This window comes from Pelodiscus sinensis, chromosome 19 (assembly GCF_049634645.1).
Source record: "Pelodiscus sinensis isolate JC-2024 chromosome 19, ASM4963464v1, whole genome shotgun sequence".
Lineage (NCBI taxonomy): Eukaryota > Metazoa > Chordata > Testudines > Trionychidae > Pelodiscus > Pelodiscus sinensis.
In genome coordinates, this window is record NC_134729.1 from 12,218,507 (window position 1) to 12,238,388 (window position 19,882).

The 19,882-nt window shown below is 58.6% G+C and overlaps 1 protein-coding gene across 3 annotated transcripts in view; it reads left to right on the top strand.

Moving 5' to 3' along the window:
* The first annotated feature begins 1,302 nt into the window (after nt 1-1,302).
* TNFSF14 (TNF superfamily member 14) overlaps nt 1,303-19,882 on the top strand; it is a 28,215-nt gene continuing 9,635 nt past the window's right edge. For 2 of the 3 annotated variants that reach the window (XR_012896650.1, XR_012896651.1), the window contains exons 1-4: nt 1,303-1,736; nt 5,123-5,159; nt 7,810-7,851; nt 10,034-11,566. Coding sequence is in view for 1 of the 3 variants with exons in the window: in XM_025185489.2 (XP_025041274.2) it covers nt 1,518-1,736; nt 5,123-5,159; nt 7,810-7,851; nt 10,034-10,452 (717 nt within the window). In the remaining 2 variants the exon portion in view is untranslated. Of the gene's footprint in view, nt 1,737-5,122; nt 5,160-7,809; nt 7,852-10,033; nt 15,503-19,882 lie in introns of those variants that run through there. The other variant, XM_025185489.2, reaches the window with a different exon arrangement.

Sequence of the window (19,882 nt, forward strand, 5' to 3'; positions counted from 1 at the left end):
TCTCACAGGGCTGGAAGTTTTTTGTTGCCAAAACTGTGTCATCCCACCCCTATCCCCAACAAAAGCCCCATTAGAATGTAAACGCTCTCACTCGTTTGTGGACAAAAGGCAGGTTTAGGCAACAAACCATGAAGAAACTGTGTAATCCTGTCGGAAACGGATTGTTTACCAGGACATTCTCTGTAAAATTTCGGGGTGAGTGGAGGATGCGGGTGAAAACCCTCAGGAATGTCCAGACAGTCACCAAGAGGGTTTCAGAGAAGAAGACTTGAGAGACTTGAAGCTAATCAGAGAGGAGGAGGCAGGGCAGAAGTGGGGTGAGCTGGAGCCTGGGGGGGAAGAGGTGGAATGGGGGTGGGGCTTGGGGCTGAACGGGTGGTCGAGAGTTCAGAGGGACCAGCAGGGGGCAGCAGAGAGTGGCCAGTCGGGGTCAGATTTGTCCATGTTGTGGGCCATAAACACCCCAAATGCCTCCCCTCCAGCCCTTGACCCCAGTGCCGGACGGGGGGGCCCACTGACCAGCAGTCCATGCCAGGGCTGGCTGCAAAGCCCCCAGCCCCCTGTCCAGGATGGGCTGGCAGCTGCAGCGCTGTTCTCTTTGCCACGGGGGGCTCTGGTGAGCCCCCCTGCCCAAACGGCACCACCCTTTGCCCTGAGCCCCCCACCTCCTGCTGTGAACCCTGCACTCCCTCCCCAAACCTTCCAGCTGCCTGCCCTGAGCGCTGTACACACCAACCTCCCGCCCTTCCGGCAGGGTCTTGGCATTGACCCTCGCAACTAAAGCGTCCAGGAGCTGCTGCTTCACTTCAAGTGGCAGGGGGCCGGGTGGTGCACGCTGAGGCCAGGCTCCCTCTGATCATTTCCACCCTTGTGCGGAATAATTTTTTTTTATGTGCACCAAGGCATGGGCGCCCCCAGCAGAAACCACACTCTTCCCCAATGGGTCTCCATGTCCGGACGCTTTTCTCCCGCTTGCCTGGGTGGGGCTACCCAGCCAGAAGCCACGCCTCCTTTGCTCCCTCCCACCCCCCTCGCCTAATCAGCTGGCAGCCCAAGCGCCCAGCTGACAGGGAACACTGGCCCTCGGTTTGCCCCCCCGATGACGGAGGCCGCTGATGGTGATCTCTAGTGATGCTCTGGAAGGAAGGAGCCTTTTGGGAAATCCCCCCAGATGTCCCTTTCTCCTACCACACGCTGGCCCGTGGCTGCCTCTCGCAGCGAGACACATGCTCCTGCGGGGAGGAGGTGGGGGGGCAGGCAAAGGGGGCGTGGCTTCTGGCAGGGTAGCCCCACCCAGCCAAGCGGGAGAGAAGTGTACGGCCATGGAGGCCAGTTGGGTAAGAGTGTGGTTTCCTCTCCGGGGCTGTGGGCGTCACAGGCTCTGATACATAACCCCAGCCACGGAGGGCGGGATCAGTCCTGCTCTCACTCGGGCCAGCATCGCGTCTGCCACTGGCTCCGTCGTCGCGCCCGCGAGTCCCGCCCGTGGCCCTTGCGCTGCCCCGGCAAGAGCGAGCATGGGCGAGGGGGTGGTGTACCCCTCCGTCTTCGTGGTGGACAGCCAGCAGCACGGGGTGCCCTTCGTGCCGCCCATGCGGGGCCGGCGGCGGGCGTGCCGGCACGGCCAGGTCTTCTTGGCCGCGCTGGTCAGCCTGGCCCTGGCCGGCGTGGCCACCGAAGGCTATTTCCTCTTCCGCTTCCAGAGGGAGCTGGCCAAGGCGGCCTCCCAGGTTGGGGTGAGTGACCGGGAAGGGGGCGCAGGAGGCAGGAGTCCCAGCGTGGGCCGGGGGGAGGGGGCGCCGGGGCATGGAGCTGTGTGTGTGCATGTGTGGATGCTGTAATGGGGAAGTGAGCTAGCTAGCGCATGTGTGTGTGTGTGTGTGTGTGTGTATGCGCGCGCGTGCGTGTGTGTGTGTGTGTATGCGCGCGCGTGCGTGTGTGTGTGTATGCGCGCGCGTGTGTGTGTGTGTATGCGCGCGCATGTGTGTGTGTGTGCTGGACTCAGGCTGTGTGTGTGTGTGTGTGTCTGGGGAGTGTTTGTATTCTGGAATTGGTTTCCATGTGTGTGGAGTGACACAGTGCCTAGAGAGTGTTTGTGTGCTGGAATTGGTGTGTGTGTGTGTGAGTGTGTGTGTGTGTGTGTGTGTGTGAAGTGACACGGTGTCTGGGGAATGTGTTTGTGCTGGAATTGGTTTCCGTGTGTGTGTGTCTGGGGAGTGTTTGTATTCTGGAATTGGTTTCCGTGTGTGTGGAGTGACACAGTGCCTAGAGAGTGTTTGTGTGCTGGAATTGGTGTGTGTGTGTGTGTGTGTGTGTGTGTGTGTGTGTGTGTGTGTGTGTGTGAAGTGACACGGTGTCTGGGGAATGTGTGTGTGCTGGAATTGGTTTCCGTGTGTGTGTGTGTGTGTGTGTAGTGACACACTGTGTGCGGAGTTTTTGTGTGCTGGAATTGGTTTGTGTGTGTGGAGTTACACAGTGTCTGGGGAATGTGTGTGCTGGAATCGGGGGTGGGGGTAGGGGGTGGAGTGACATGTAATGTCTGGGGAGTGCCTGTGTGCTAGAATCAAGCTGGGGGGGAGTGTGCAGGGGGGGGAGTGACAGTGTCTGGGGAGTGTTTGTGTGCTGGAATTGATTTCCACGGGGGGGTGGGAGGGTGAAGTGACACATCATGTCTGGGGAGTGCCTGTTTGCTGGAATCCGGGGGGGGGGGGCGGATGTGGTGACCCATGGTGCCTGGGCCGTGCCTGTGTGCTGGAATCTGGCTCTGTGTGTGTGTGGGTGTGGGTGTGGGTGTGTGTGTGGTGACCCATGGTGTCTGGGCTGTGCCTGTGTGCTGGAGAGACTTTGGGTGGAACTGCGTGTGTGGCAGCAGTATGGCACAATGTGTGTTAAGGTGGAGTTGTGTGTTGTGTACGTAGTGCGCACATGTGTGTATGCGCACTGCGACAGGACTGCGGGATTTGGGATGGACTCATGGCTGCTAGTATGTCACGGCACAGGTTTGTGTTAGCGGAGACTTGTGCGTGTGTTGACGCCGGTTTGCTGGGTGGGGTGTTGTGATGGGGCTGTGTGCAGCCTGAGTAGTACGGTGTGTGTTGAATCAGGGCTGGCATTGTGTGTTGGTGTGTCTTTGCGAGCTGAGCCCGGGTGTGTTTGTGTGCTCTGCCAGGGCACTGTCTGGTTCTGACAACAGGTGTGCAAGTGAGATGGGAGCTCGGTGTGTACTCTTGTGTCTGTGCGCTCTCGGGGGGCTGCGCACACTTTATAACACGAGACACATTTCGAGGCACGCGGTGGGTGGCAAATATTCCTGTGGCATATTCCTGCTCCGGGCTGGATGGGTGACCTTGGGCAAGTCACTTAACCGCTCTGTGCCTCAGTTTCCCATCTCTCAAATAGGGACACCTCCCAGGGGTCTTCCTTCCCCCCCAAGCCCCACCTTCAACTAGCCCAAAGACCCCTGCAGAAATCTACATCCACCCAGAGCGATGCCTGGGGCAGGCCAGGGGAGCGAGCCGGGATGGCTAGGGAAGGGGCAGTTCCTTTGGGGGGGGGGTCCTTTTACCCCCCCGACGAGCCGGGGCTACGTGGGAAGTGGAAACTGGGGCGGGATCCTGGCGGGGGCCGGCCTGGAGCGTGTTGCCCTCCCAAGCCGAGTGAGAACATGACTCAGCTCCAAGTGCTGGCAAACCACGTGGGGCGAGGCCGGGTTCCCCACTGGGGCACGCAGCTGGGACGCCCGCTGCCAGCCCGGCTCTGGCGGGGCTGCGGGCGAGCAGGCTGAGGGGGGCCCTGGCTTTGGGTCCAACTTCCAAGAGCTGCCTCCCAGGAGACGGCCAAGCGGCTGGAAAGTTACCGCCCCGCAGGCCAGCTGGGATCAGCTGCTCTCCTGTCTCCCGTTCCGATCCCTCTCGGCACCCCCAAAGGGTTAGTTACGCAACGGCATTTCCACCCTCAGAGACACTGGCCTTTGGTCTCTCAACAGCGCTGAAGGGCGGGGCCCACGTCGGCAAGGCCCCCTCCGGCACCTCACCGCATCAGGCCCCCTGCGTCTCCAGCCGGGCAGCCACGGTGAGGGGCTGACTCAAGGAAGTCGGGCTGCCCACCCTGCCTAGCCAGGGGTCGGATCCTGCCTGGGCCTGAGCCAATCCCAGGGCAGTTGAGCAAGTTGGAAAATAGGGTCCGGGGAGGGGGGGCACTGAAAATGTCGACTTTTTTATTGAAAAAAAACCCCAAACTCCTGGGATTTCAAACAGCTGGGCATTTGCAGTCCAAACCTCAAACCGATGTGGCTGAAAAGGTGGAGGCTTGGGAGCTGCCGGGGGACGGGAGGGTGCGGGCTGACGAGAAATTAAAAGTTTTCAAGGAAATCAGGCCCTTTCCTCTAAAAAACACCTTCTGTTTAGTCAAAAGGTGCCAGTTACCCAATGAAATAACAATGCTGATGGGTTATTTTCAGCCCACTCTGGCAGGAGGAGTTTGGCCGCTGGGTCGGTCCGGGTGCCCAGTGGGAGATGGGACACGCCGTGGTTCTTACATGGAGAGGTGTGATTCCGGCAGCATTCCACTCAAACCAGTGGGGTAAAATATGAGTTGGGTCAGGACTGTGAGCTTCAGGGTGTGTGCATGTGTGGGGGAGGTGTGTGTGCACATGCACAGGTGTGCATGTGCGTGTGTGTCCGTGTGCGTGCATGTATGTGTGTGCATGTGTCTATGCATGTGTGTGTGCACATGGGTGAGCATGGGTGTGCGTGTGCACATGTGTGCGTGGGGTGTATTCATGTGTGTGTGTGCGTGTGCGTGTGTATGTGTGTACACGCGTGCACGTGTGCGCGCATGTGTGCATGCATGTGTGTGCGTGAGTGCATGTGAGCGTGCATGCATGTGGGTGTATGCGTGTGTGCGCAGCGTGCGAGTGCGCATGTGTGTGTGTGTGTGTGTACACGTGGGTGTCTGTGACGTGTGCATGTGTGTGCCTGTGTGCGTGTATGTGTGTGTTTATATGCACATAGGTGTGGGTGGGTGTGCATGTGTGTGGATGTATGCATGTGTATGTGCATGGGCGTGTGCGCATGAGCACACAGGTGCCCTCTTTTTGGCTGACTTGTATTTTGTATTCTAGGGAGAAGCGGGGCCGGTCTCGGAGAAGTCCATCCAAGGTAAATCTCTTTCCCCCTTTGCTCCCCCTTAGCAGTCTCAGCAACCCCCCGGCTGCAAGCCCCGGCCACGTTGTAAGAGCTCAGTTCCTGCAGCGAGGGACAGATTTTCCCACCAGGCCCCACAAAGGACGTGTCTACACTGCTGTTAAACCCCGTGTCTGGCGCCTGCCACCTGACTCCGCCCCTCGGGGCTCAGAGCCGTTTCTCTGCGGCGTAGGCCTTTGGGCTCCAGCTGGACTTGGGGTTCTGGGACCTTCCCCTTCGCTGGGTCTCAGAACCTGGGTTCAGCCTAAGCCCAGATGTCTACATGGCTACACAGGGCCACGAATCCAAATCACTTGGCCCGGGTTCTGAGCCTTGCTGCTGAGTAGACGCACCCAAAGGCGCCGAAGTCTAGGCACCCAGTGGTACCTGGGGTGCTGGAAAATCCATGCCGAAGAATAAATGGGAGTTGAATCTCTGTAAATCAGAGTCGCCCCATTGGGTTCACACCAGCTGAGGGTTTGGACCAGGAGCATGAACCAGCCTACCGCAGCCACAATCTCACAGGGCCGACTGTGAGCCCCCTTTACCCAGCTCAGACTTCTACTCATGGTGTCAATCGGCAGAGCCCCCGTTGACTCCGGTGGAGCAATGCCTGTTTACACCAGCCAGGGACCTAGCTCTGAATTCATGCGCTGACTGTACCCAGAAGTGCATTTCCCCGAAGCCCGGTGTGACTCGGACAGGGGATGGGACTAATATCTGACAACAAAAGCCCCCTTTTCTCCTCCCTCCCCCACCATTTCCTCTGGTTAACAGTGTCACATCAGCCTTTCCACTCTAGGGACAGAGACGTGTGCGAGCACGGAGAATTGCAATGGGTTATTTGTAATGAGTTGGTTAGTGAGAGTTTATTCATAGCCTCGGGGACTCTCAGACTGGGGTCTGTGGGCCTGTCGGTGGTTTATAAATACATACTCTTGGTGGCAGCGGTGGGATAGGGAAACTTCTCCTGCAGAGTGACTCTGGCGTAATGGAGCCAAGAGAGCCTTGAGCTACAGTTCTCCAGCCCTGGAAATTGTGACAGGGGCTCTGGTTCCAACAGAAGTTAATCCAGGGAAGTTCTATGGCTTTAGCTAATTCCCTTCTGGCCTGGGAATCTAGGACTGTAGCGCGAGTATCCAGGGTGACATTCTGCTCCAGGAGTAGTTTGTAACAGTGTTACTGGCTGCTAGTATTTGCAGGCTGTAGCGCCTAATGGATAGAGCATGCGATGGTGACCTGGTTTCTATTCCCCACTATGCCACTGGGGGTATGTCTACACTACCCCGCTAGTTCGAACTAGCGGGGTAGTGTAGACATACCCTGGGTGACCTGCTTTGTGCCTCAGTTTCTCCTTCCATGCGATGAGAACGATGAAACTGGCCTCCTGAGAGAAGTTGAAGGCATTACCTTAGCACTGTGTTTTCTGTGCCTTTCTGGGCTGGTTATATTGCCCAAGAGCGCAGCGGCAAGGCGGCAAGGGTGAATGAGCACCACCGCCCTCTGCTGGGCAGTACCAGAACTGCTCGTCTACCTTTCATAGTCCCCGTACTGCTAACAGGGATTCTCCTTCAGCTTTTGGAGAGGCTTTGGGAGCAGGAACTATGGGTTCTGCCCTGGCTGCGGTGCAGACAGCTTTAGTCATGGCCCAGCAGGACTGCAGGGTCCTAGGTGTTGTACGTTATCTATTAGGAGGATTACACTGGCACCAAGGAGCCCCCGGCAGGCCCCAGGGTCCTGTTGCGCTAGGCGCTGTACAATTTAAACACGGACCAAAAAGACGGTTCCTGCCCCGTTGAAGTTACTGGTTTGAGTAGCCCCGACCTTGGTGCGAATTGGCCTAGCTCCACGGAAGCTGCACCGCCACTGCGGGCGTCAATATTGGACCGGTTTGGCCGAGCTCCACAAGGGAAACACACGGGCCTCCTGGCAGGCCTGGACCCTTCTGCTGCAAAAACGCAGCCGGCGCAGAGAAAATCTCCTTTTCGCCCCCAGCAGGACGGGGTCTCTGACACACGGCGAAGCAGTTCCCACCCCACCCAGCTGAGGACAGTGGGGTGGGGCGAGGTGCTAGACAGTTTGCTGCACTCGCAGGCACCATGGCACGTTTGCCAAAAGCATCTCCTCCCTCCTTCTCCCCTTCCCCCCCGCAACAGCTTTCCGGGGGGGGAGACTTTTCTGAGCTGGGTGCAGCGAAGCGAAGCAGAGGGGGGCGGAAACGAGACCGAAAGGAAACAGAGAAATGAAATAGCCGTCCGGAGGAAAGTGCAGGCGAGACCCAGCGGGGGAGAGTGGAAGGAAGTGGTGACGGGGGAAAGGGAGGGTGGGGACAGCGAGGGGCAAATGGAACCGGGGCGTAACAGAGTGGGGGGGACCCGCGGGATGAGGGTGGAATGGCACAAAGTTGGGAGGGAAGATGAATGGGGCAGTATCAGCCGCTGACCCCGCTCCCGCTCCACCGGGCTCCACTCGCAAAGCACCGACCGAGAGCCGGCTCCCGATTTCGAAGCCGCTCTGGGCTGTTGGGAGCCAGGCCCCCTGCTCGGCCGGCGCTTGGCTGGGGGCAGAGAGCCGAGCCCGGGGCGGATCTCACAGCTGGGCCTTTGTTGGTTTGTTTCCTTTGCAGACCGGAAACATAACGCCGAGAAGCCAGCGGCTCATGTCATAGGTAGGTCGGAGCCCCCCGACATCGCCTGCTGCCTCGGGGCTTACAGCCGAGGACTCCCAGCTCTGGGAGGGGAGCGGAGTCCAGCTGTAGGGACCGTGGGGGGCAGGATTCTGGGGTTCTCTTCCCAGCGCTGGGCGTAGGGTGACCCTATTCCCCCGTTCTGACTGGGGACACCTGCTAAGTGTATCTGTATCCAGGCAAATTCCATGGGATTCTGGACCGAACCCCCTGAAAAAGAACCGCAGCCGAGACGGATTCTTTTTAGCCTCCTTCCCCTCTCTGAGGCTTTGGGGTTCGCCCCAGGAGGGATAACGCCAGGGCCCTGCCTACGGGAGGGGGGTGGATGCTCCCACCACCTCGTGCCCCCATTCCACCCCGTCCCCCAAGCCCGCTCCCCGAGAGAGGCTCCGGCCGGGTCCCTCCGTATTCCACTGCCAACACGGGGACGGGGGGTGGCTGACCACCCTGCCTGGGCCCCCAGGATGGAGCGGCCTCTCCCGGTGCCTGGCATCGCGTCTGTCTGAGACACGGGGTGCAGGGAGCACACAGGGTCACGTGCCCGTCCCCCCCGGATTCCTGCCAGGGCTCACACCAGGAGGCGGCCAGCAGCAGGGGAGGGGCGGGAGCTGCTCCCAGCCGAGGGGGAAGGCAGGACCGGCCCATGTCTTTGCAGAGCTCGGCTCTTCCCCCCCTCGCACTCCCCCCCTCGCTGCTTGCCTCTTCCTTCCTGCACCGTGTCAGCAAGCAGCAAAGAGCTCCAGGCTGCTGCTGGCCGGCACCATCACCCCGCCCCCTCCTGTCGGCCCCCCCAGCGGCAGCGTGGGCAGGAAAGGGTTAAGCCCTGAGGCTGCCGTGGGCACCAGGGAACCTGGCTGCAGGCCCACACTGAGCAGGGTGCTAGGCCTGGGGGCAGCCCTGCACTCCCGGGGGGGGGAGAGCTGGTGAAGAGGGTGCGAGGCCCCAGCGCCCCAGGCCGCAGGGGGGTGGGACTCCCCAGGGTGCTGGCCCAGCTAGAGGCAGTGGGGGGGCGGGTTGGGGGGGAGCTGAGCGCGCCCACCGGGGGCGGGTTCTCCGCACAGCGCAGGGAGGGGGATCCCCCATGGCGGGGGGGCGGAGCAGTGGGCTGCGAGGGGCACCGAGGGACAGGACGGGGAGGGGGGAGCATGTCCAGGCCCGACGGGTAGGCAGCGGAGGTGACCGCCAGGGCTGGGCAGAAACGGGGCGGAGCCTGGGCAGCCGATATGCTAATGACCTCGTGAACCACCAGCCTGGCCCCGCCCCCAGAACCTAGGCATTCTGGGGCGGAGTGTTGCTGCCCGGAGCTGCATGCCCACCTGCCCCCTCGGAGGCAGCTTAGCTCCCATGGGGGGTGGGGCCCAGCGGAAGGGGGCGGGGTTGGGGGCTTGCTTCCCCCAGTCCTACCTTCGCTGACTGCCCATGGGGCAGGATGGGGGCAGGACCCTGCTGGCCTGGAGCCAGCACTCAGCAGGGGGAACAACCAGCCCTATGCACTGCCTCTCCCCCCTCCCCCCTCTGCCTCTCCCCCCACCCGTATCATCAGCCGCAGGACCTACCAGCGCTGACGTGGGGAGGCAGAAAACACAGGACACTTTGCCCTTTTTAAAGAAAAAGTCGGGACAGCGGCAGGAGGGCTTAAGAGCGGGGTTGTCTCTTTAAAAACGGGATGTCTGGTCACCCCATCTGGGAGGGCAGTGGTGCCCAGTGGTTAGAGCATAGGTGTGGGGTAAGAACCGCTGGGTTCTATCCCCAGCTCTGGAAGGGCAGTGGGGTCCAGTGGTTAGAGCTGGAGGGGGCGTTCAGGACTCTTGTGTTCTATCCCCAGCTCTGAAAGGGCAGTGGGGCCTAGTGGTTAGAGTGGAGGGGGTCAGGACTCTTGTGTTCTACCCCCAGCTCTGGAAGGGCAGTAGGGCCCAGTGCTTAGAGTGGGGGGTGGGGGTCAGGACTCTTGTGTTCTACCCCCAGCTCTGGAAGGGCAGTGGGGCCCAGTGCTTAGATCTGCGGAGGGTGGGGTGGGGGTCAGGACTCCTGGGTTCTATCCCCCCCCGGAAGGGCAGTGGGGCCCAGTGGTTAGTGCTGTGGGGGTCAGGACTCCTGGGTCCTATCCCCAGCTCCGCCTCCTTCGGGGCACAGGCCTGACGTGTGTGGCCATGGTCTTCTCCAGGTGCGGCCTTCACCACCACTACGAACAGCTCTCTGCAGTGGGAGCCTAGCAAGGACCTGGCTTTCCTGCACGACGTGGAGTACCAGGCCGGCGCCCTCGTCTGCGTCAAGCCCGGCTACTATTACATCTACTCCAAGCTGCAGCTAAGGGTGCAGAGCTGCTCCCAGCAGGGCCAGAACTCCTTCCTCATCCACAGCATCTACAAGAAGACCCCCAGGTACCCCGAGGAGATGAAGCTGATGGAGAACCTCGTCTCTTACTGCGACCGGAAGGACGCCGGGTTCTGGCAGGACGGCAGCTTCCTGGGCGGCCTTTTCCACCTGGAGGAGAAGGATCGGGTGTACGTCAACGCCTCGCAGAGACAGGTGGTGCAGGTCAAAGACGGGACGAGGTCTTATTTCGGCATCTTCATGATCTGAGCTCCGGCCCGGAGCCGCGCCCAGTGGCCTTTGGACTGAGGGTTTTCACCTGCCACTGACGTCGGTTTCCTACACGGACCGTGGCTCTGACCCGGTACGACCGCGCCTGGCCCGTCTCCCGCCTGGATCTAGCTCCTCGGCGGAGGAAGGTCACCGGCAGGGGCGGGACGTAGAGCTTGGAAGGAGGAAGGAGGGGCTTTCAGGCGAGGGGGTGTCCTCGCTCTGCGGCTGAGTGGTCGTGTGACCTCAGGGCCGATCTCTTCTCGCTGGGTGACCTGCTTTCCCCATCTGGGCATGAAATTAGCCACCTCACAAGGAGGCCCCGAGGCAAGCGCTGCCTGGAGTGCTCCGGACAGAAGATGAGCTGGTGGGCAGCAGGATCTGGGGGGGGGGGGGGGGCTGAACCGCACGTCCATTCGCCTGGGTTCACCCCCAGCTCTGCCGCCCACTGGCTGCAACACCCTGAGCACGGCCACTCTGTCTCCCCTTCCCTCCAGGTCTAGGTCCCTCCCCTTTAGCCAGGCCAAGGGGATTTCCAAATCGCCTTGAAAGCCAAGACGAGCTTTAAAGGTGGCGAGGCAAAGACACTGACCGGCACCGGGGCCTTGCGTGTCACCTGCAGGTCGCCAACGCTCAGCCACAGCCCGCCAGAGAGACTCTGCAGAGCCAGACTTTCCGTCAGCTGGCCGGGCGCGGGTGGGCGGGAGATGTGCTGAACCGGCTGGCAGCCCCGCTTAGCAACTGATCCTGCTTGACGGGGTCACATCCTACTCATGGGGATCCTGATCCTGATTGCTCCCTTTGAGGGTCTGGCCCAGGGAGAGCTGCCAAGAGCCACCCCCTCAGCTGGAGCCTACCCCTGCTGAGGATCGAGCCCGCGCTACGTAGCCCTGCGTCTCCACCCTTGGCGAGGACGGGCCCGGGGCAGCGCGAATCCGGGGGGACGTCACCGACGGACAGACGGGGGGAGAAGTCTGCGTAACGGGACCCTGATTCCCAGCTGGGAGAAGTTCGCGTCGATCCATCAGGGTCCGTGATGCTGATCTCCACCCCGGCGAGTGGGCCCCGCATGAATCCCCCAGTCCCTGCGCTGCTCTGTGTGCCGGGAATGTATGTAAGTGTGTGCGCCTATTTATTTTACAATGACTATTCCCTGATATTCAGGGAGCCGCTGTTTCGAATGGTTATTTATCCATTACCCCAGGGCCACTGGGCATGTGCGGGGGCGGGAGGAGGCAGAATTTGGGGTTTGGTTTTTTTATGTTTCGATGGATAATAGTGATTGAAATTGGCACCGTTATGGGTCACTTCTGCCCCTCCTCTTCTGACCAGTCTGGATTTTCTTGGCTGGGGGAGGCATTCGGGGGGGAGGGGGGACAGATAATTATTTAATGAAGGCAGAGGTGGGGAAGCCAGCCCTTCCGGCTTTGTAACCTGTTCAAACACCAATTGTTAAACATGGTGTGTCAAAGTGTACAAAGTAAATGGCCATAAACCCAACCCCCGCGCGTTCTCCCGCAGCGTTTTTTCTTACTTTGCCTATCTGTACATTTCTGTTACTGCCCCGTGTCAGTGTGTGGGCGTGTCGGGTGAAATTGACATTGACTGACCCCACTAGAATTCTAACCCTGTAAGCCTAGTCCACGGGAGGCTAGGACAGTGGTTCTCAAATGTTGTGGCCCGTGGCCCAGCCCACTCAACGCAGGCCTTTCCGCGGACCACCAGCCAACCACCCATGCTGACAAAAGGGGTGCAGGAGGGACTGGGGGTGCGAGGTCTGGGTGGGAGCCAGGGTGCGGGAGGGGATCTGGCCAGGAGGTCGGGTGCAGGAGCAGGCTGGGGGAGTGAGGTCTCGGCGGGAGGGGTGTTTGTGACGAGGAGGGGGGCGCTGACCTGGCTCTCAGCGAGCCCCCCACCGCTCCCAGGCACTTCCCTCTGCTGCTCCCATTGGCTGCGATTCCAGCCAATGGGAGCAGCGAGGAAACCAGACAAGCAGTTTTCCACACTGCCATTCCTCCAGCCGCCAGGGAAAGGGGCAGCTCCCCCTGGAAGCGGGATCTGGCCCATGGGACTTGGCACTTTCCTTGCGGGGTGGGGGGAGGTCTGGAGCACCAGTGTAGGCTCCCTGCTGGGAGAAGGGGAGCCCCAGACCCATGATCATACAGTGCAGCCCCATTCCCTTCCTGGGCTCTGAGCACTCTGGGGAGGGGCCAGCACTGACAGATGGGGGGGGATGGAGAGAGGGCTGAGAGATGAGCGGTGGGATTCTGGGCTAATAGGCTGCAATGCCTGGGTCTGGGGGGAAGCCCGGTCTTAATACGCGCCAGGGCTGAGAGCGGGGGCCGGTGGGTTGCAGTGAGAGCGAACGTTGGATACAAACTTGGTGTCTGCGTCCGCGTCTGCAAAATGAGCCATGGGCATAAAGCAGACACCCGCAAATGTGCCAAGATCCTCCCCTCCCTCCCGGCACTGGAAGGCTGTGAACAGCTGATGCGCCGTGTTCCAGTCGTGGACAGGAGGGGGTACAGAGAGCACATCGGGTGCTCCGAAAGTGCTGGGCGGGAGGGGGAGGAGCAGGAAGTGGGGGGCTCCGGTGCCCCGGTGCGGGAGAGGCGCGTGGGGGAGAGGGCAGGTGTAAATCAGCTGGAGTAAATCAACGTTGCGCCATTGACTGCGCCCATTTCCACCGTGAGCCGGAGTCAGATCGGACACTGGGTCCCTGAGGATAACCTGCCCTTTCACTGACCCCAGTTTGAGGTGACATCGCTGAAGTCGACGGTTACTGACCCACATCGACGGTTACTGACCCACATCAACGGTTACTGACCCACACCAGCAAAACCGAGGTGCCCCTGGGATTCGTGGGAGAAGAGAATTTGCCCTGCCGCACAGATGGCTCTTTCCCCCGGCTCTGCAGAGCGGCCCCCTCTGGGGTGGGGCCCACGGCAGCATCCAGCAATGCTCCAGGGCAGGAAAGTCCAAGTGAGGGGGGCGCTTCGAACGAGGCCGAGTGGAAATACCTGGGGTGGCTTTCGGCCAGGGAGCGGAGAGTCGGCGCCCCCACAACCGCACCGTAGGAAGTTTTACTGAGCACAAGTGGTCGGGGGCTGGGCTTTACACCTCCTCCAAAACGCTGCTTCTCTCGCCACCACGCCGGGGCCCTGGGTTCTGTGCTGAGTCAGGGGAAACCACCCACCCCAGGTCTCTGCGGTGGGCTCCATCCGAGCATGCATAAGACAGAAGCCTGCTTAGTTCACGAGAACCTCAGCTCTCTGGGGACCACTCTAAAGCGTCTCAGCCAGGACCAGGCCTCTGGGCAAATGAGGGAAGGCTGAAGGAATTGGGTTTGTTTAGTTGAGAAAAGAGAAGACTGAGGGGGGACATGAGAGCTGTTTTCAGGTATCTAAAAAGGTGTCATAAGGAAACAGAAAACTTGTTCAATTTGGCCTCTGGGGATAGAACAAGAAGCAATGGGCTTAAACTGCAGCAAGGGAGGTTTAGGTTGGACATTAGGAAAAAGTTCCTAACTGTCAGGGTGGTCAAACACTGGAATAAATTGCCCAGGGAGGCTGTGGAATCCCCATCTCTGGAGATATTTAAGAGCAGGTTAGAGAAATGTCTATCAGGGATGGTGTAGATGGAGCTTGGTCCTGCCTTGAGGGCGGGGGGCTGGACTCGATGACCCCTCGAGGTCCCTTCCAGTCCTTGGATTCTATGATTCTATGATTCAAACAGCTGAACTGGTGCAGAGCGAAAAAACGTAACGGTCCTTAGAGAGTAACAAAAAATGTGGCTGGTGTCATGAGCTTTCGTGGGCACAGCCCACTTCTTCCGACGACTGGAGTTAAGGAGTCCAGGTTCCAAATAAATAGCAGGGAAAGAGAGGGGTGAGGTAGGGGGAGAGAAAGAAAGAAAAAGATGGGGGAAAAGAAGGAAAAAATTGTCAATTAGAGCAGTGTTTCTCAACCAGTGGTACGAGTACCTTTAGGGGTATTCGAGAGAAGTCGGGGGGGGGGGGGAAGCTGCATTTGTGTTGTAAGTTTCACAGAGCTTTATTATTTTTGTACTTTTGACACCCAAAAATGCCATCGCCCTCCCAGCTATAATTAAGTTGTTTAAACAAATGCGTTACAATGGTAGAAAAAAATGGTGTGTCTGAAACTGTAGGTGCTGGGGGGTACTTATCATTTTTAAAGGGTTTTTTTTTATAAAACAAAGGTTGAGAAATACGGAATTAGAGCATCCATGCTAAATGAAACTGATAGAGCGGATGCAAAGCTCTTAAGTACCCGGTGCTTGGCTTTCTATGTCAGTAGGATGTGGAAGGTAGCGGGCCATCCACCCAAGGTCTTTGTTTAGACCAGTGGTTCCCAAATTTTTTGGCATCACACCCCCCTTTTTGATTTTTGAGAAACCCTCCCCCTCCCCCAAAAAACAGCAGCAAAACTTGTTGAGCAAAAAAAAAAAAAGTGCCCTGCCCTTTTAAAGTGGCTATTTTGAAATCTGCCCCAGCCAGCCTGAGCTGCATGTGGTCCAGCAGCCAAGCAGACAGACGGACTGGGCTGGACTCTTTCTTGACGGGGGGGGAATTGATGGGGAGGGTCCTGGGTCGCCTCATGCCCCCCTGCAATAAGACAGCAACTTTGAGGTCTATAATGAGTGCTGGGGCAAGTTAAAATGTCCCCCAACAGGTTTTTTTCGACTGAAGACATCGGTTGTGCCCATGAAAGCTCATGATCCCAGCCATGTGTTTTGTCCGTCTCAGGTGCTGCAAGACTCTTCCTTGTTTTTTACGTTTTTCCAGTTACAGGCTCCCCCGGCTCCTCCTCTGTGTTGCCTTTTCGGATAGCTGATTTGCATCCATCCATCTGTTTTCCCAGAGACTGTCCCACCTGGCCAGTATCCCTGGCAGTGGGACATCACTTGCATTTGATGGATCCCATTAGTGGACGGGCAGTTGTATGAGCCGCTGATGTGGTGGTTTATGGGGCCGGGTCTTGTGTTAATGTCGCTGGTGTAGCGGTGTGGGCAGAGGGTTGATTGCAGGGCGGGGGTGTTTCCTGGGTGAGTGTGATGGGGGGGTGCTGCGTGGTTGCTGGACTGAATTTGTCTGAGGTTGGGGGGCTGTCTGTAGGCGTGGATTGGCCTGTACCCCAAGGCCGGTGAGAGTGAGGGGTCCTTTTCCAGGATCGCTTGTGGGTGGCTGCTAAAGCGCGGGAGGGGCTTAAAGGGGGGGGCGTCCTGTTGTTTTCTTTGTCGGGCCTGTGTTGAAGAAGCTGATGTCTGGGTAGCAGCGAGATATTCCCTGTCTGCACCGCTGCAGTCTCAGGGCAAAAGGATGCAACCTTATGTCTAAGGGAAAGACAGTGAGTCGGGCTGCCTGGGTTTTTCTCTGAGGTTAAAACATGTGATCATGGGGGCAGGGCTCCTGGCTTCTAGCCCCAGCTCTGGAAGAGGAGTGGGGACTAGTGGTTAGAGGAAGGGGGCTAGATTCCCGGGTGAGACTGAATAAATCACTGGATGTCAGGACTTCTGGGTTTTCTATCTGGCTCCAGGTGGGATAGCGAAAGGAGGGACTTGGGAACGCTCCTTCAGCAGGGAAGCAGCGTGGCCTAGTGGGTAGAATGCGGCCCCGGGCGAACGTGATTCTGTTCCTCACTGAGCCACTGGGCAGATGTGGGCACGTCGTGGCGCTGCTTCGTGCCTCAGTTTCCCCACTTGTACACTGACACAGGGCACAGTGCTCGGAGAGCCACTAGTGAGGCTGAGTGGGGGCAGCGGGGGCGCCGTTCTCGCTCACACACGAGCGGAAGGATTTCCTGACTGCTGCAAGCCGGGGCCAGCTACAGCTCGGCCGGGGAGGGCAAGGTCTGTACCAGCGCCTGCAGCCAGAGCTTGGGGCTGTAGAAACGGGGCCCAGGGACCCAGCGTGGGGAGAGTAAAGCTCAGGGGAGAATAGCACGAAGCCACGTCCTGGCGCCCCACACTCTGCTGGCCAGCTGCCCCGGGGGACCAGGGTGGCCCGTCCTTAAAGGGCCAGGAGGCAAGAGCCTGATCACTCACCCCCTGGAGGCTGAGCCGCTGGGGGGCTGACGAGGAGCCCACACGGGATGGAAGGGTTCGATGTTGGTTTGACGTTTTGTTTTCGGGAACACTGGGAATGCCCGTGCTGGGGGGGAGGGGAGGCCGAGCCACGCGGACCTTTGGCAGAGACAAAAAACATGGGGAGGGGAAACTGAGGCAGGGAGGCACTGCAGCACTGTGCTCAGCCAACAGAGGGTGCTCCCAGGTAGTGGTGCCCTGTGTCAGCACTAGGCAAGAAGTCTGGGCAAGAGGTGGCAGGGCTAACGAGTCGGGACATGCTGATTCTGATCCTGGGTCTCGCGGATACAGCGGGCACTCTGGGAGCCAAAACTCCTCGGTTCTGTGCCAAGCGCTGGAAGGGCAGCGGGGGCTAGTGGCTAGAGCCAGGGTTCTACTCCTGGCCACTAACTCACTGTGGGTACGTCTACACTACAGCACTAATGCGAACTAACTTAATTCTAATTAGTTAATTCGAACTAAGCTAATTCGAATTAGTGCATCTAGACCTAAAAACTAGTTCAAATTAGCATTTTGCTAATTCGAACTAGCATGTCCACATTGAGTGGACCCTGAACCGAGGTTAAGGCTGGCCGGAAGCAGTGCCGGCAGGGCATCAGATTAGGACTTAGAGCGTGGAGATGCTGCCTCAGGCTAGCCGAGGGCTGTGCTTAAAGGGACCCGACCCCCACCCCGGACAGACAGTTCTCAGGGGTTCCCTGCTTGCAAAGCTGTCCTGGCTTGGTGTGCCCTGAGTGCCCACACTGGGCACATCACAGCACTCGGCCATCAGCCCAGCTGCACTTGCCTCAGGCTGCTATCCAGGGGGGTCAGCCGGGGGGCTGCAGGAGAGCTTCCACCCTGAGGAGCCCGCAGAGCCACCCCAGTCCTCCCCATTGGGGCTTGTACCCCATTCCTCCCTCTCCTCCTTCCACTTACCCTTCCCTAGCCCCCCTTCCTGATGTACAAAATAAAGGACACGTGTGTTCAAAAATAGAAACTCTCTTTATTGAACAAAATTCGGGGAGACTGGGAAAAGGAGGTGGGAGAGGGGAGGGCAACTAAAATGATCAGGGGTTGGGAACAGGTCCCATATGAAGAGAGGCTAAAGAGACTGGGACTTTTCAGCTTAGAAAAGAGGAGACTCGGGGGGGGATATGATAGAGGTCTATAAAAGCATGAGTGGGGTGGAGAGGGTGCATACAGAAAAGTTCTTCATTAGTTCCCATAATAGAAGGACTAGAGGACACCAAAGGAAAGGAATGGGTAGCAGGCTTCAAACTAGTAACAGAAAGTTCTTCTTCACAAAGCACATAGTCAACCTGTGGAACTCCTTGCTGCAGGAGGCTGTGAAGGCTAGAACTAGAACAGAGTTTAAAGAGAAGTGAGATAAAGTCATGGAGGTTGGGTCCATGGAGTGGTATTAGCCAGGGGGTAGAAATGGTGTCCCTGGCCTCTGTTTGTGGAAGGCTGGAGAGGGATGGCACGAGACAAATGGCTTGGTCATTGTCTTTGGTCCATCCCCTCCAGGGTACCTAGTGTTGACCACTGTCGGCAGACGGGCTACTGGGCTAGATGGACCTTTGGTCTGACCCAGTACGGCCATTCTAAGCTCAGGGCTCAGGGTCGGGGGTCTCACTGGACCACCTTGATTTTCATGCAAACCTGCTCCTGGGTGGCCAGGCTGGCAGCTCTCCTGCCCTCGATGGCCACTTTCCTGTGCCTAGTGCGGAGGTCGTGGATGAGGTCCACGATCTTCACACTAGCCCAGGCGGGTGCCCGCCTCTTGCAGCTCGGGCAGGCTCCTGGGAGCCGCCAGCCTGGTCCCGGGAAGAGGGGGAGGGCTGGGTGGCAGCAGGTGGCTGGTTCATGCCGTGCCAGGTGCAGGGTCTGCTGGCTGGGTGCTGGCAGGCTTGCACCTGGCACGGGCACCGTAGCCAGCCCGTGCCCCTTTAAGGGCTCCGGGGCCGGGACGGGGGCAGAAGAGTTTCCCTGGTGTTGGCCAGAGTGGCCACCAGGGCAAGCTGGGGAGGGCTAGCCTCCCACTAGTTCGAATTAAGTGGCTACACAGCCCTTAATTCGAACTAGTTAATTCGAACTAGGCTTTGTCCTCGTGGAATGAGGTTTACCTAGTTCGAACTAAGCGCTCCTCTAGTTCGAGTTAAGTTCAAACTAGCGGTTCGCGCGTGTAGCACCTATCAAAGTTAACATCTGTTAGTTCGAATGAACTTTGTAGTGTAGACAGACCCTGTGTGAACAGGTGAGACTGCAGCGCCGTTTCCCCACGTGGAGCCCAAAGAGTCTAATATGGGAGGTGAAATATCCTAGAGACGTGCAAAGGAGCACAGCAAAACTGCAGCCCTCTGAGGACTTTGCCTCTGTGAGAGCCTGCAGCTTGCTTTCAGCGCACTGGAGAATCTCCCCTTGTGGGTAGGTGTATGGAGACTATGACACATAGCTGTGTGAAGTTTTATTTACCTCCCAGAAGAGGGCGGTGGACTCAGACATGCTCCCTCGCCCTCTCTCAGACACACACACACAAACTCTCGCCCCTGCCCCCCCCAGGAGATCAGATCTGAGTGCTGCCTGGCCCACGCCAACACATTTATTATTGAAAAATAAAGACAAGAAAGGAAACCATGAAGACGACTTTAATTTCCAGCTGCAATTTTTCACTCTGGAAATGTTTGTGGGCTTGAGGAGGTTTTTTGGGGGGGTTGGTAGGTTGGTTTTGTTGCAGCCAAAACACTGGAGCAAACCTGACCCAAATTCGCCAGATGGGTCGGCGTCTCCCATTTGCATTTTTCACCCACACACGTGTCAGCTGAAACACGTCGCTCAGCGGGTGGACTGAGGCTGGTCCCTCACAAGCCTCGTGAACTGGATCAGCACATCACAGACTCATAGAGTTGGGAAAGACTTCCGGGTGCCTCACGGGGAGGCCGTGTGCTCCGCCGGCGGGCGCGTCCCAGTGCCGGCGTCCCGTTCCCAGCTGTGCCAGTGCCCTTGGGCAAACTGCTGTGCCTCAGTTTCCCCAGCTGACAACCAGGTGCATGATGGTATTCTCTACTTGGACCACGGTTTAATCACTGAGCTTAAGGCCAGAAGAGATTCTCCAATCACCGAATCCCAGACGAGTCCAAGAATTTCACCTCCTGGCCCTGTTTTGAGCCCGATATCTTGCATTTGACTCAAGGCGGAGTAGCCAAGCTTTGGCTCCGGACCCCCATGCTGGGAGGGGCTCACTGCTCAAACTCCTGGCTTGGCCAAAGCCATGCCCTCATTCCACCCCTTTCCTCAAGGCCGCGTCACCTCCCTGCTCCTCCTCCCCTTAGCATGCCTGCTCCTC